Source organism: Sorex fumeus, unplaced genomic scaffold, assembly GCF_029834395.1.
Source record: "Sorex fumeus unplaced genomic scaffold, SorFum_2.1 ptg000043l, whole genome shotgun sequence".
Lineage (NCBI taxonomy): Eukaryota > Metazoa > Chordata > Mammalia > Eulipotyphla > Soricidae > Sorex > Sorex fumeus.
Genome location: NW_026606100.1, coordinates 42,747,147 through 42,763,405, shown reverse-complemented (window position 1 = coordinate 42,763,405; position 16,259 = coordinate 42,747,147). Strand labels below are relative to the sequence as shown.

At 50.9% G+C, this 16,259-nt stretch overlaps 1 protein-coding gene across 1 annotated transcript in view; it reads right to left on the bottom strand.

Moving 5' to 3' along the window:
* HABP2 (hyaluronan binding protein 2) overlaps nucleotides 1-10,844 on the bottom strand; it is a 33,721-nt gene extending 22,877 nt beyond the window's left edge. Inside the window, exon 1 of the mRNA XM_056120659.1 lies at nucleotides 10,681-10,844. Within this exon, the coding sequence (XP_055976634.1) occupies nucleotides 10,681-10,752 (72 nt within the window). The 5' untranslated portion in view covers nucleotides 10,753-10,844. The remainder of the gene's footprint in view (nucleotides 1-10,680) is intronic.
* Between the last annotated feature and the right edge of the window lie 5,415 nt (nucleotides 10,845-16,259).

Below are 16,259 nucleotides of genomic sequence, written 5' to 3'. Positions count from 1 at the left end.
TCACGGGAAGCCTGGCATCAGACCCCAGGTCTTAGCCGACCCCTGAGTACCGGAAGATGCCCCTGAGCACTGTAAGCTGAGCCTCCCTGCCAACAAAACAAAAGCAAATGCAAAATGCGGATCTGTCCTGTCCTATCAATCTCCTCCCTGTTCGTCCTGTACTTCCTGCCGAGCCCCTGACCAATCACCCGTCCCGGAAGTGGGGACTCTGCAGGGTCACTGCACTTCTGTTCCTGCTGCCCAGTCAGCTCTCGCTGGTGACTGTCACTCAACTCCCATTGTGTCACCTTCCTAGACCATCTGTTTGTGTAATTCCCCCTCCCCGTTTCCTCTGACCCCCCCCCCCACACACACACACCTCCTACCCACCCCACCCCCCGGCCTTCCAGCAGCATGGGGTTTAGATGGGCATATTCTGGGGCCCTCCCACCAGGCTCAGTCCCCCAGAAAAGACTGTCTACACCCTGATACTTTATCCTCCCTGTGTGTCGTGCTGGGCATGTGGACCTCCAGAACTTCCTCCAGAAGTTCAGTTGAATAAGTACTGAGATGAATAGTCTCTTGTGTTTTTAGAATGCAGAACTTAGTTTTTACTCATCTCATATCTGGAATATTTTGTTTCCTTTGCTTAAATCTGGGGTCAGCAAATCAGGCCCTTGACATCAAGACCTCAAAGTCTGCTTAAGGTCAAGCACAGTAGTTGTGATTTTTGTCAATAAAGCTTTATTGGAACTTGCCCCTCCCAGGCAACCTCCCCCCCCCCCCCCCCACAACTTAGCTATGTAGTGGGAAGGGCTGTTTTTGTGCAGCAGTGGAGGAGAGGTTGTGACAGAGACTGTGTAGTACTAAACACTTCCTTCCCTGTCTGGTGATTCGCAGGTTTAGTTTGTGGGCTTCTGACTCAGAAAACAAGCATTCTGGCACCTGGGACATCCCCTTGGAGTCCTGTTGGTCCCAAAGTTGAGCTTGCCAGTTTGCATTTTCTCAGAGTCCATATGGATCTGGACTTCTGGGTACGTTTCCTTTCACTGCCCTCTGTAGAAGTTTCATTCTGTTTAACATGGGCCTGCTTAGCACTTCGGGTATCACTCAGATGCTAAATCAGCCAAGGAAGAATGCATCCTGGCATGATGGACAGCCTTATTGGGGTTCTACTTGGCCTCCCGCATCATGTTCAGTGAGCTCCAAGTCCAATCCTGACCATATTTAACCAATTAGGCTCTGTCTTTCAATATTTGGGTTCAGTGGTTAGGAGCAATAGCACAGCGGTAGGGCATTTGGCTTGCTTGCAGCTGGACCGGCTGAGCCAGGTTCGATTCCTCCGACCCTCTCGGAGAGCCCGGCAAGCTACCGAGAGTATCTCGCCTGCACGGCAGAGCCTGGCAAGCTCCCTGTGACTTATTCGATATGCCAAACACAGTAACAACAAAGTCTCCAATGGAGACGTTACTGGGCCCGCTCGAGCAAATCTATGAACAACAGGAGGACAGTGTAGTGCTACAGATGTGATTGCCCACTAAGCGCCACACCTAGCAGAGCTCAGGGGTCTCTCACCCTCAGAAATGCTGGGTGTGGGGAGTCACACAGTTCTGGGGGCCTCTTCATGCAAAACATTTTTCTCTGCCTCATGAACTCCTTTCCTGGCCCAATCATCAAGTGTTCTGAACCAAAAAAAAACTTGTCCTGAATCTACCCATGAGGAGCAGAGCAGGTCCAAACCATGATGCCATCATGATGCCATGATGTTCACCATTGGACCCTGTGAAAATGGCCCCTCAGGAAAGATAACAAAGGCCAGGGGGTGTTTCATTAGCCAGAGACCTGCCCGAACCCTGCAGTGTCTGAGCTAGACTCAATGATAGCCAAGACCTTTGCAAAGGCCGTTCCTAGTCCATGCGGGAGATTGGAATACGATTGTATGAGGGAGTCTTGGTTCGGAGTTGGATTTCTTGAGCACACTCATGGCCTGCGGCTGTGCAGGAAAAGGCCTGACCCTTGGGAGAGGCTCTGCTGCAGCCTTGAGGGGGGCCTCAAACAGCCCTACAGGGCAGCCTGCAGAGCCACGATTGCAAGGTGCTGAGTGAAGGCTGACTCTTTGCTCCTTTCCCTCCACTTGACAAATGCAAGAGACATGGAGGGAAGGGGAGAGGCACGCAGACACAGACAGAGACCATTGGTAGCCTGTGCCAGTTCAGTTGTCCCAGGGGTCCCTGCCTGTTTCTGCAGGAGAGGAGACCAGGGTGGGCAGAGTGGAGGGCGGAGGGTTGGCAGAAGAAGGGCAGGTTGGGGTTCCCGAGTATGACAGGACCTGGGAATATGGGGTGGGCATCTCCAGATGTGAGTGCCAAGGAGATCCCAAGGATGGACCGTGAGAGAAGCACGAGGACACGTGTCAGCCTCGTGACAGCCAGTCGTCTCTGTCTGCCTTTGCTGCTCCCTGTGCCCTCCTGGAGGTCCCTTCCTGCCCACCCTGACACATGCCTGCGGAATTCTCCTAATTGAGCTCAGCATTGAGGACAATTCCTGACAATCTATGGCAGCCCTCTCAACCGGGAGCTTCAGGGAACGTTCTTCGGGGGGAGCAGGGGCCGCATGGATAAAGTGGATCAACTTGTCCTTCTAGGAACGGACCTTGGGCCTTATCCTGGCTTGAACTTCAGCGCGCGGACAGTAGGTGCTGCGCGGCAGGCAGCCAGCAGGTGGCGCTCGCGCCCTTCCCAGGAACCCGAGCTCAGAGGAAACTCAGGTAAAACAGCCGCCTTCTGGGCTGGGGTGGGCCAGGTGTTTGTGTGTGTGTGTGTGTGTGTGTGTGTGTGTGTGTGTGTGTGTGTGTGTGTGTGTGGTGGGGGGCTTCTGATCCCACCACCCCTCTGGGAGTCAGGCAGGTGCTCCCGTCTCCACGCCCCCCCTCCCCCCCCACACACACCTTTCAGCCCCGCGTTTTGGGAAGGTCGAGGGGTCCTCCGGAGCACCCAAAGGATCCGAAGTGGAGAGATGGAAAGTGGCTGTTGGTCAAATGCCAGCCTGGAGACTTGCAAGGGGGCAGTGGGGGTGAGGGGTGGGGCGCAATGGAAAAAGGACAGGCCAGTCGCGGGTTATATGAGCCAGTCTGGATCCTTGATTCGCACCTGGAGGAGAATCTGGATGGGCATTATTGCCTCTCAGCGTCCCCCAGACCAGCCAGGGAATGTCCCAAGCACTCCTTACCCACGTGCAGGAGAAATAGATCGCATAGCAGGTGGCACTCTTGCCATGTATGCAGCAGACCCAGGTTCCCTCTGAGACACCCTGCATGGTCCTCCAAGCACCGCCAGGAGTGATCCCTGAACACAGCCAGGTGTGACTCCACACCCTGCCTCCACCCCTCCTTCCCTCCACTCCCAGAAATAGACAGAACCCTTTACTCTGAGGCTTGCAGACTCCAAAAGAAGGGGGCCTATGAGCACAGGTCACATTTCCCTAGAATTGATGGGGGTCCGAGAGTGTGTGAAATGTTCTCCGTGCCTCTGTCTGGCTTCTTGGTTACTGATGGAGCAACCGTGCCTCAGAATCTGGGGTCTCATCTTGGCTGCTCTGATTCCCACCTCCCATAGGGCAGGCTTGCCTTGATCCAGAAGGGTTGGGGCAAAGGATTGAGGAGCTGGGAGGGCTCCTTGCTCCTCTGAGACTCGGGGCACTCTTAGAAAGTCCTGTGAAGGACCTGAGCAGACTAACCAAGCCTGACAGGACTCAGGACCACTAGCTCCCAGGAGCTGCCTGGAAGGCCATGAAAATCGGCTCCAGCGTCAGCTACACCTTGATGGCCAGCACCAAGCATATCCTCCACCCAGATTCAAAGGCGGGTCAGCCACCGCCCCCTGCTTTTCCCAGCACAGCCTTTCCTGACGCTGCACAGCTGTCCCGGCATGTGAGCACTGCTCCTCATTCTACCACCCTCCTCTCCGTGCTCAGGAAGCTGCTCCTGGTGGAAGGTAGACACACTGCAAGGGGCTCAGAGAGACCCTCTGGATCCTTCTGCTGACTTGCTGTTCTACATTCAGCCATGGAGCCATGACTTGGGACTCTCGGGTTCCCCAGGGGGTCTACACCTTGGCAAGGTGCTCAGGCTGTGCATTCCTGTAGGCTTAGGTTGGTATGTGAAAGCAAAGAAAAGGAACAAAGGGAAATCCTGAATCTCTAAGTCTTACTGACTCGCATGCCAGCTCCTTGCAGGCAGAGATCATTGAGACCTCTTCTATTTGTTCCTTCTTTAATGATCATCTCAGGTTCTGCCTTTCCCTTCAGAACTCTTGGACTTTCTGGGTAACAAAACAAAAAAGGCAGAGGCTCCTGCACATGTGAGCTGGTGAGTTCCAGGGATTAGCTGAGGGAGAGCATTTCCAGAGGACTGGGAAGGAGTGGAGGGGACATGAAGGACTGAGTCTGTACTTTGGGGTCAGAACAAACTAGCACCTGCAAGGGGATGAACGGAAGTGAAAGGTTGGGACCAAGTGGAGCCCAACACTTGGATTGCCACCATCATCTTGTGGTAGACCAGATGTCTCCACCAGGGCAGAGTTGTTCTGCTCTTAACTAGCTAAGATATAAGTCTGCACCACAGCGGTGAGAGGCTGCCTTTGCTGGTCTTGAAAGCAGGCCAGGGATTGGAGCACAATCTCCGCAAGGCAGGGTCTCACTGATGGACCAGAAACACAGGTCAAGCTAAGGCACAAAGGTAACAGAGCACAGAATTGCTAGGGCCAGTCAGCTGCCCACTGCACATTCATGCCATCCTCCTACTCCAACCTCCTGCTGCAAACATGTATCCTCAGATGAATGTTTATGCAAAACCACATGGTGCTTTTAAAAAAAATTGTGGTTTTATATATATATATAACCATATATTTATATATCTACACATTTAATATATAAATATATACATATGTAGACAAAACCATATATTTATATCTATATATTTAATATTTATATATATACACAAAGCCGTATATCTATATTTCTCTGTGCCTTGGTTTCTCCAGTTTATTAAAGGTGACTGTCTTTATGCAAGCTTCTGTCTTATATAGAGGATTTGGTTGTTTAGGGGAAGTGCAGCCTTTGCAAACTATGATTGTTCAGAAGCACTTGGTGCAAATGGGACACCCCAGAGCTCTGGATCTGGGAGGCCTGGTGAGGAAAAGGGAAGAGGGAAGATATGAGGCCATTCAGGCCAAGGAGATTGGAGAGAATCAGAGATGCACCTTCTGGATGTGGTCACGCTCTTAGGAGCACTTTGAAAAACCTAGATGTGGGAAATGAACTAAGGAGACTGAGATCAGAAATTAGTCTGGATACCAATGCCTGTGTAAATGGCTTTGGCCTCCCAACCTCAGTGAATAGATCAGGGGTTCAGAAAAGTTACTTTGCATTATGGGGAACTGAGTCCACCCCTGATCTCATCCCCTGACGATTTGCTCACTCTTGTGTTTTCTGTGCTTTGGATCATAGAATACCCCCATCTGCCCCTCCTCCCCCCCAGTACACACGACCTTAGCTGGGCACATTGGTACCTGACCGGGGTGGGCTAAACCTCCAAACAGACATTCCTGTCCCAGTGTTACCAGCAGTCCTCCTGGACTTACAGAAAGACGGACATGGGGGATGCTGGTTGGAGTTCTCTCCTAGACCTCAGGCTAGTAGCTCCTTCTAACCCTGATAACCCTGCCCAGGGACAATTCAATGGCTTTGTATTTTTGTTTGATGTTTCTGTTTATAGTCCTAATGGTTTCCTTAAAAAAAAAAAACTATTCAGGGCTGGAAAGCCAGTACAGTTCCATCCTCGGCACCACCAGGAATGATCCCTGAGCACAGAACCACCCTCTCTGCCTCCATCTATTTAGATAGAATAGATAAGTACGTATTTTAAAGGTATAAAGAAAAAGTTGGAGCTTGGGTCAAATTTCTGAGGACAGATTCACTCATGGCTGTAGTCCGGGAACACCAAAGTAATTGGTGAGCTCAGCTGCAAAACTGAATCCTTCCAGAGTGGAAAAGAAGAACCAGAAGGTACGACTGAAGTTGGAGTCAGCCTACGGGTCAGCCTACCTCTGAAACTTCGCTCAGCAGTCACTTGTTTGTGGGGGTATCACGTCTGACAATGCAACCGTGGACTGCAGAGTTCCCAGAATGGAACTTGGCATCGACCTGAGTTTCAAGCCCAGCTCCCCACAGCCCCACGAGGCTGCCAGCTCAGGCACAGGCCGTCACGTCCTAGTATCTCGTCTATGGGATGAGGCAGTCAGTGCACCCCACCGCAATAAAGAGACAATAACACTCAGCACACAGTGCCTGGCCTGACTTGAGGCCGTTCACGTGTGGCTGCTGTAAGTGACACACTGTGATCTTCAGCCCTTGCCAGGGAGTTTGGCTGGCTGGGTTGGGGCAGTGCGACTCAGAGCAAGGGAGAAAGGTGCACTGGGCACAAGCTCTTCCCAGAACTGGTTTGCCAGGTCACCACCCACACGCCAACTCCCACTCCCCTCCCCCCCCCCCCACATTCCCTGGGATCTTTGCCAAGTCCCAAGCCAAGAAACCTTGTTATATTAATTATGAAGAAAAAGCATGTTTTATTTAAAATCCCGGCTGCCGAATCTCTGCCGTGCTGTCTCTCGGTGAGAGCAGAATGGCTTTAGCATTTACGGGGATTCTAATGAATTTAAAATATAAATATATCTGTGCCTATAGACACATGCAATTCCCCGCGACCTGATTTCCCTAAATACCCGCAGACGCTGTCTTAGCTAATGAGGGAAGGAGGCCTCGAATGAGGGTTTGTTTTGCTTTTAACCCGTAAGTTGCAGTGGAAGTCTGGCCTTGTCATGCCTCGAGACTGTGTGTGGCTGAAGCAAGGCGGGGGAGGAGGTTTCTCTGGGGCCTGACAGGGGTAAACAGGAGCAGCGCCACTGTGCAAAGGTTAGCCGGGATCTTCGGTCGAAGATCCCCTGCTTTGGTGCAGGGGCCATACAGATCTGGAGGTCAGATTGGATCTGACATAAACCCGGGTATCTGAGCTTCCAAAGTGGGCTCATTCCTGAACATCCTGGATGTTTCTGAACAATGAATGGACTGTCTGTCTTTCTCTCTCTTTCTCTCTCTCTCTCTCTTTCTCCAAGCCCAAGGTAGAACCAAACAGATCATGCACATCACCAGCAGAGAGGTCAGGGCTGTGGCATCAGGAGCCTCTGCTTCTTACAATGGGAGCGGAAACCCCTTTCTCTCCCTCGCGCCCAGGCAGGCTTGCGGGTGGGTGTTAGCAGAACAATAGACTTTCCAGAAACGCTGGAGGTTTCTATTTTGATGTGCACAATTCTGATTTTCAAGCATTGCTAACTCATTACAAAAAAAAAAGGTGTTTTGGGGGTCAACTATACTTGCAGAATGGAGAAACTTGGTCTGTGAACAGAAAGGAGGACCCCCACGCGGCCACGGGCCACCTCTGATCTGAGTGAGCAAGCGTGCTGGCGGCTCAGGGCCTGGGAGATGCCAACGTTGAGACTCGAGGGTTCAAAAAGCCCAGTTACGGGAACAACAGTGGAATTCAAGCCTGACCGGCCAGGCAGTGAACGTGTCTAATTTTGTTCTCCTCGGCCAAACGGGGGAGGCTGTGCAGAGGACAAGCTCTGTGCTGAGAGGTGAGAAGGGACACATCTAGACCAGGCAGGCCTGGTGTGTGTGAGTGTGTGTACGAGTGAGAGTGTGTATGTGTGTGTGAGTGTGAGTGTATGAGTGTGTATATGTGTATGAATGAGTGTGTGCGTGAGCATGTGTGTGAGTGTGTGTGAGTATGTGTGTTTGGTGAGGGGATTCTTGGTAGATTCTTGGTAGTAACCTCAATTGCAGAAGACCCAGGTGTCTCTGGATAGTGACTGAATGAAAAAGGAGGCTTTAGGGGACAGCAGAAGGCCAGCAGGGCAGCCCGACTCCCAGGGGACAGACTGGGTTTGTTTCCCATGCTCACCGTCCCGTGAGCAGCTGTTTCTTTCAGGCACAGGCGCTCCATCACACTCCATCCACCACGGACAGGGCACACTCCTTCCCCCCCCCCCCCCCCCACCCCTAGGCCCTGCAGCTCTGTGGTCTAAAGAAGTGAATCCTGGGCTGGGCCTTGGGCCCAGATAAATCAACACCAACCGAGCTCAAGAACTCAGCCTAGGAGCTGGAGTAATAGCACAGCGGGTAGGGCATTTGCCTTGCACGCGGCTGACCCAGGTTCAATTCCAAGCATTCCATATGCTCCCCTGAGCACCACCAGGAGTAATTTCTGAGTGCATGAGCCAGGAGTAGCCCTTGTGTATTGCCGGGTGTGACCCCAAAACAAACAAACAAACAAAAAAAGAAAATAGAAAAAAAAAAAAGGAACTCAGGTTGGTTGCTCCCAGACCCAGACCTTGGAGCCAGGTGGTCCCGCTGATATCAGTAAAGTAAAAAAAAAGCCCTCCCATTGTTCATCGATTTGCTCGAGCGGGCCCAGTAACGTCTCCATTGGAGACTTTGTTGTTACTGTGTCTGGCATATCGAATACGTCACAGGTAGCTTGCCAGGCTCTGCCGTGCGGACGAGATACTCTCGGTAGCTTGCCGGGCTCTCCGAGAGGGGCGGAGGAATCGAACTCGGGTCGGCCATGTCGACTGCGTGCAAGGCAAACGCCCTACCGCTGTGCTATCGCTCCAGCCCCCGATATCAGTAAAATAAGAACCAAATAGGGTACACTTCTAGGGTCCTTCCCAGAGCTGAACCGATCCAACCACAGAGCCCCCAGCCCAAAACTCAGGACTTCCCCCCCCAAACAGGAGCAGGTGGCTATTGTTCGTAGCTCCACACCCTGGGAGGTGTAGCCCAGCCCATCTGGCCGGGAGGCTCTTTCTCCCTGCCCATGACACCCCGACCCGACCCCCCTGCCAAAAGCATCTGAGCCAGTTGTCCCCTCCATCCCTGTGGGCTTGTGAGTGGCGGCTCCCTCCGACCACCTGTCTAGTTCACATCTGGGGTGAGAGAGTGGCCCAGCCCCAAGTCCTCTCTTTGGAATTGGCTAAGCTCATTGCCTGAAGGCTGACTCACATTTTCTCTTTCATCCCAGGATTGACTAATAATTTCATCATTAACCTTAGAAATTCACCAGGATTTGCAAAAAAAAAAAAAAACCCAAAAAACAAAAACAAAAAACACCCAACAACACAAAACACCCAAACATGGAATTTGGGGCAAGTTGGGGGGGGGTGGTAGAGGACCATGACCCTTTGTGAACTTAAGACAGACAGACAGCATTATTTCCCCTCCTTATCCACAACTTCCGGATCTCATTCTCTCTCATTGATATCTTCTCTGGGGTCCTATGGGAACTAACTGTCACCTCTCTTCTGTTCTGAAGGTATGCCAGCAGGACCTCAGTTCCAATCATCCAGGAAACAATCAAAAGGTATAGGGGACTTCTGTCATTGTGTATCATTGCAGCCTCTGTGCAGGACGTTTTTGAGAAAATAAAAACACTCATTGAGAACTGGGCTTTGTGACCACTCAGTACGACGCTTGGGCTGGTGTTTGAGAACAGTGTGCCGAGAGAGGAATGGGGGGAGGTGGTGGAGAGAGGAGAGCCTGTCCTTACTAACACACGCGCAACAGAAAATTTGGAATTTAATCTGCTTCCTGCAGGAGACACCCTAGAGTGGGTGGGATCATGGTGAAGGGAGGGATTTAATAAGATTAAATGGCTGGGTATGTGGCTCAGTGGTTGAATGGTTGAATGCTGCCTTGCATTGAATGAGGTCCTGTATTTGATTGCCAGAACTAATGATAGTAATAATAAGAATGATGATGATAAGAAAGCTATAATTGTCCTTATCCCCGGTCATTCTTCAAGCCCACCCCCTCCTCCTCACCAACAAAAGAGCCAATTTTCAACTTTGCATAGAGAAATCGTGTTCCCTCTGCAAATGCCAAGGGCAAGGAGCTAACTAACACTTAGAGAAAGCTCCCTGCATTGCCTCGTACCATGTTGACGACCCTGTCAGAGGCAGATGGATTTCTCTTGGTTTGCAGCAGAGGAAACAGGCACGTAGAGATGACGTTACTCGCCTGACATTCCACAGCTCCAGTGAGGCCCCAGAAGCCCCAACTCCCACAGCCACAGTCAGGCTTACAGCCACCTCCCTTCTGGCCTACAGAAGGCTTCATTTCTCACATGTTCCCTGAGACCTTACCAGTTCTTGGGACCCTAACAGAAGATAGTAAGGAATCCCCACACTTCCATAGCTTGTCTCTCCCAAATGTCTGGTCAGCCAGACCAGTGCCTCTGCTCACACCCCCTGCCCCTGTGTAGCACCAGGTCCCTCGGCTCCTGTCCACATCTCTGTCCCTTTCACAGGGCTTGCAAGAAAAGTCTAAAGCACAGGGCTTCTACCCAACATGAATCCACCTTGGCCAGTATATAGCCAGGATCTCTGGCAAAGGATTCCCCGGTCGGAACCCAGCATGGTCCCAGAAGTCTGATGCATCTGAGCATTCACTCTTGTGCATGTATGAGCTCCGGACACTAGGAACTGCTCCCCTTGGCCCCATCAGCCCTTCACAGCTACAGCTTCTCATCCCTCCCACCCAGCGATGTGGCCCTTCTCACCTCAGCTCCCAGGATTTGAAAAGAAGACTCACCCCCAAGGCTGATTTTCCCGCCAGGTCTGTTAACAGCAGAACAACTTGGAGAAGCGATGCTCGGGCCAGCATCTTCACAGACTGAGGAATGTTGTCTTGCCCCAAGTACAGTATCTGCTGGTCTTTGCTTTTAGGAGACAGGGCCGGGAGGGGGGCAGTCAGTCGCTAAGGATTCAGGAACGAATGGAGAGGATGCAAATTATTAACTAGGCATCAAATACTGTTTAATGTTTTGCAAACCAACTATCTTGATTAAACAAATGGGAACTTTGTGGCTGGGATGATTCATAGTTGCTTTTCTGGGCAGAATCTCCCAAGGAAGAGGCAGAGATGCAGAACCTGGGGGGAGACTTTATGGTTGTCGCTAACTTGAGTCCTGGCCACAGGAAGAAAGTTCGAGAACAAGGAGATTGCTCCCCGGGTCTCTACCATTGCTGATTGGGACAGAATGCTAATAGAGTTCTGATTCATCAAATCTCAAAGCAGATTTAAGGCATGCACCAGCTCCTAATAACATCACGCTTTATTTCATGAAAGATAAATTAAAAGATGCAAAACTGCTATTGACAAACATTGATTCTGAGCCCTTTGAAGCATCGCCCTTGGTTGCTTGTTGGCTTCAAAAGTTTTCTTTTAAATCTCATTACATAAGGTTTTTACTTTTTCATTCTTTCCCCCCCCCCCTTTCTTTGGCATTTTTCTTTGATCCAGGGTCAGGGGAATCATAATGCTCAAATTGGGGCCAAGGGTTTTCTAGATTCCTTCCTCAGCTCCCGCGCATGCAGCTCTCTAAGGTGAGGGCTCTCCTGGACACCGCTGATCTGTCTAATCAGCACCATCGTGTTCCTGTGAACAGCTGACCGCCCGCGGTCGGCTATGGAAGGGCTCCAGGAACCCTCGGCCTGCATCCCACAGCCAGGCCCCGCCAACCGAGACTGTGCAACGGCTGCAGGCACCTGGGCCCGACAGCTCAGACACTCCCCCTTCCCCCTACCCCCCAGACTGGTCACTAGCGCCTCCCCACTGTAGCTCCGAGCCAGGCGGAGTCAATGCCCCACTACTTGGGGACCTTGGAACATGAATGAGAACCTCCCCCCCCCCCCCCCCAACCATACACACACTGACCTCCTCCATGACCTTCACTGTCTTCTTTATCCCCCCCCCCCCCCCCTGCTGTCTCTATCTTACCTGAGGCGGCCTTCCATTCCTTCCTGGACCACACCCCACCCACCTGTGCCCACTGCTCATTATCGGTTCCTTTTTGCAGCCAAGGTCCTCACTAAGCCCATGGACACTATTGGCCTCCAGGGGGCGCTGGAACGACCCAGGGCAGCTCTGGCCCCCTGGGCTACAATTGGTCCAACTGGGAGAGGCTTCCTCTTGGTTCCTAAGAGAGATTTCGGGCTTGGGGAACAGGTCACTGAACTTTTTTGTTTCGGTGTTTTGTTTTGTTTCTAGAAAGAGGGTAATACTCTTGGGAACGTCCACCGTCGTCCTTAGTCCAAGCCTAACTGTTCTTCCCTTGAATTCTCATCACTCTTGAGCAGGTTCATCCTGCAAACTCACCTTGTCACTAACCCTTTGGGGTCTCAGCTCAAGGGCGTCTCCATGGCAGCCAGCCCAGATCTTTCTGCTAGCTTTCCCAGGGTCGGGCTAACGCAGGCTGACCTTCCTATTTCGTGCCTGGTTCTGACCTTGCATACTCGCTTGGTTCAGCTCACCTTTCTGACCTGGCCTGGAAGCCTGGGCCAGGTAAAGTGCTCCATAAATATATTTTGAGTGGGCAAGTAAATGAGTAACTGTTTTATTAAAGGGACAATTGATACTGTGGTAACCTGTACCTCCTAGAGTAGAGATTTCCGACCTGTGGGCCCCAACGATATTCCAAGGGGGACACAGGTGAAAATCATGTAAATGAGGTGGAAGCAACCTATAGCACAGCAAGGCCACAGGAAGGAAGCAAGATCAGAAGGGGCCCACAGCCAAGAATAGCTGAGAAACACCGACTTTGTCACCCCAACTCATGGGGGAAAGGAAGATAGAGATGCAAAATGGAAGCATTTGTGAAATGTTAAACATCTCAGGTTGTTTGTGAGCCTTCTACATGCCTCAGGTGTCCCACAAAGATCTACAGAGAACATTCCTGAGGAGGCAGACAGAAATTTCACTCTGGAGAAGCACATGCTCCCTGGAGGAGGGCAGTGAGCGAGTCACACAGTACTGTGGGTGGTAAGTGTGAACAGGGAGGTGGTAAGGAAACGGGGAGTGGAATAGGCTCCCGAGGAGGGGCTGGAGGGGATTGTGGGGTCAGTGGGAGCTAAGTGGGATGCTGTTTGGCATGAGGTCGCAATGGGGATCTGATTGCTAAGAAGAGCCCGCTAGGCTGGCATAGGGGTTGGAAGTTTTTCAGGTTCAGTGCTTGAGGCTCTAAGAGTTGGCACAGATGGGAAAAAGGACCAGGGAGAGGGCTCAAAGGGCTGGAGCACACACTCAGAGTAACCCCCTCAATGCCACCAGGTATGCCCCAAAAGTCAAGAAAAGGAAAATAAGAAAAGAAGGTAAAGAGGAAAAAAGAGAGAAGGAGAAGGGGAGGGTAGGGGAGGGGAGGGAGGGGAGGGGAGTGCAGGGGAGGGGAGAGAAAAGAAGGGAAAGGAAGGGAAGGGAAGGGAAGGGAAGGGAAGGGAAGGGAAGGGAAGGGAAGGGAAGGGAAGGGAAGGGAAGGGAAGGGAAGGGGAGGAAAAAGTGGAAATGAATCATCTCAAATCTCTGAGTCATTCATGTGATGGAGGTGGCTCCTTTCCTTACAGTCCAGCCTTAATTGAACAACTGAACTTTCAACCTTGTGTACAGATTGCCTAAAAACTAACCAAAAGTTTTCCTTCCTGTGTCAACAGGAAGTGAACCCTGGTTATTTGGCCATTGCTATTTCTAATCCCAGTGCATTTCCCTGACAGGTAACCCTCCCCGTAATTCAATCTAACAAAGGGAATACTTTGCTCTTTGTGTAATAACACAGCCCTCGCATGTACTGTCTTTTGTTTCTCTAAAGTTTTATCATCACAGTAAAGTGAAATTGAGTAACATTTTGCCTGAGCCCTGGAGGAGAGACTTCTCTGGAAAGAAAATCTTTTATTTCTTAAGTCAAAGGGCAGTTACTCCTCTCAGATGTGCTTCTTTGGGGAGTTGGAACTTGCCCCTTTGGGAGAGACCTTAATCTCCTTACAGCGAGGTTAGATGTTCTCTGTATCCTGGGGGACATTTTCTTAATGTTGGGTTCCGTGCCACCAGAGAGCACCCCCGTTCTGCTGTGGGAAACTTGGGGCTCTGGGTAGAGGTGCATGGGTTACCAGCCAGGTCCAGACTAACCTATTTCACCTGTATTTATTTCCCTCCACCTGTGTTTGTTACCTGTATTTGGTCTTCCCTCTGTGTGGGGGCAGGGAGGGAGGCCGCTCAGAGGTGCACCTAGGAATGGCAGCTTGAGCTGGCAACAGAGCAGGTGGAGTTACAGTTCTTCCACCTCCCTGTGGTCTGATCTGGGTAAGTCGCCTAGCCCCATCTGGGCCTCAGTTTCCTCCTCTGCCAAGTAGGGATAAAGCAGCTATCATTCCATGTCCTGGGTCCATGAGAATGCAAAGGTAAGTTCCCAAGCTCAGAGCTTTAAGTCCCATGCCCAACACAGAGGGCATGGGTGTGGTAAGCAACCATGTTGGGGTGCTACATGCTGAAAGGTCCACTTCTCAGACTCCATCTTCAGGGTGGAGCACAGAAGCTCACCTCCTCACAGAGCCCTTCTCCCATGAATTTTCCAGAACAGGGGTCTGACTTTGAGTTAGATATTCTTGTTAATCTGTCACTTGGACTCTCGTGCCTTCGGGTAGTGATTTTGCTATATGCCCTGACCACCAAAGAACTTACCAGGAAGAAAATAAAGTAACGTATCAGAAATTGAAGATTTCCCATCACCCACCCTTTTACCAGATTCTCTGCTTTCTTAATACTGATGTGGCTAGGTGCCCAGAGTTTAGCAAATAAGTCACATCCTCCAGCAAAGTGAGGCCCAGTTGGTTTGGGTGGGATTTCCTGGAACATACAGAAAGACTGGCATTTGTGAGCAGAAGATGGGGGGTTGTCCTAGATTCTGGATTGCAGGGAGAACTGAGCATAGGGAATGGCTGAGCAGCAATGCTTTTGTAACAGAGCTTCGTAAAGGACTTTGTTTTTTTTTTTTTTTTTTTGCTTTTTGGGTCACACCCGGCGATGCTCAGGGGTTACTCCTGGCTCATGCACTCAGGAATTACTCCTGGCGGTGCTCGGGGGACCATATGGGATGCTGGGAATCGAACCTGGATCGACCATGTTGGCTGCGTGTAAGGCAAACGCCCTACCCGCTGTGCTATTGCTCCAGCCCCTCGTAAAGGACTTTGGAGAGCTGGTGGTCAGTGCTATCCTGCTATGAGCTAACAGGGCTGGGCCTTTGTGCTGCAGCTCTCTCTTCATTGACTGTGGTTCTACCCCGCAAATTGGAGTGTCTTGGGCAAGACAACTCTGTCTAAGTGGGGATTTTCAGAGAAGACTCAACCCAGAGCCTTTGCAGCCAGAAAGACTCAGCCCAGGGTCTTCCTGGCAGCTCAGAAAGAGTTTCTCATTTGTGCAGATGGGATCTGGTAGCAGACCATCCCCAAACCTTGACTTAAATATCCAGTTAAGGGCACATGAATGACTCAGCTTTGACAAACGTCTCCAGCATCTGGTTGGTCTAATCAGAGGTTACTAGAGCCACCGCCATGGTCAGATGATCCAGGTCCATGGGACAGATAATAACAGATGTTTAGCTGGGCTGATCAATACCAAGGAGAAAAGCAGACTGCTGTGATGGAAATATACACTCAACACGGATAGTAAGTAAAGCAACAAAGAGATGACTAAGCTCCCTGGTGGTCGAAGGAAAAGAAAACCCTAATCATTTGGCATGATTTTATAGGAAAAATAAAGGGTTCCTCTGACTCCAGGTTCAGGTCATATTTGACATTGAAAAGGTTTTTATTTTTTAAATCTGTTTAGCACAGTGGGAAGTTAGGTAAACAGCATGGAGTAGCCCCAGAGACAAAATGGGACCCTGAAGTCTATATGGTTCCTCAGCATGGCAGAGTAGGACTCACCACCATCCAGCTTAGCCATGAGTCTAGATAAGCCACAAAGTTGAGACCCAGCAGAGATTAGGTGCTCCAGAAGTGGCACCTAGTGCAGGGTGGGAGGCACGGATAGTCTCTTTGAATACTTTGCATCTTGAAAAATGGTACAACCTTGGGGCTGGAGCAATAGCACAGCGGGTAGGGCATTTGCCTTGCACACGGCGGACCGGGTTCAATTCCCAGCATCCCATATGGTCCCCTGAGCACCACCAGGGGTAATTCCTGAACGCATAGCCAGGAGTAACTCCTGTGCATCGCATGGTGTGACCCAAAAAACAAAAAGAAAAATGGTACAACCTTACAACCTTGATTTCAAGTGGGAGATCTGAAAGCCATCTTGTTTTTCCTTTCCTGCCCCCAAACCTGAATCATTGATGTGTTTCT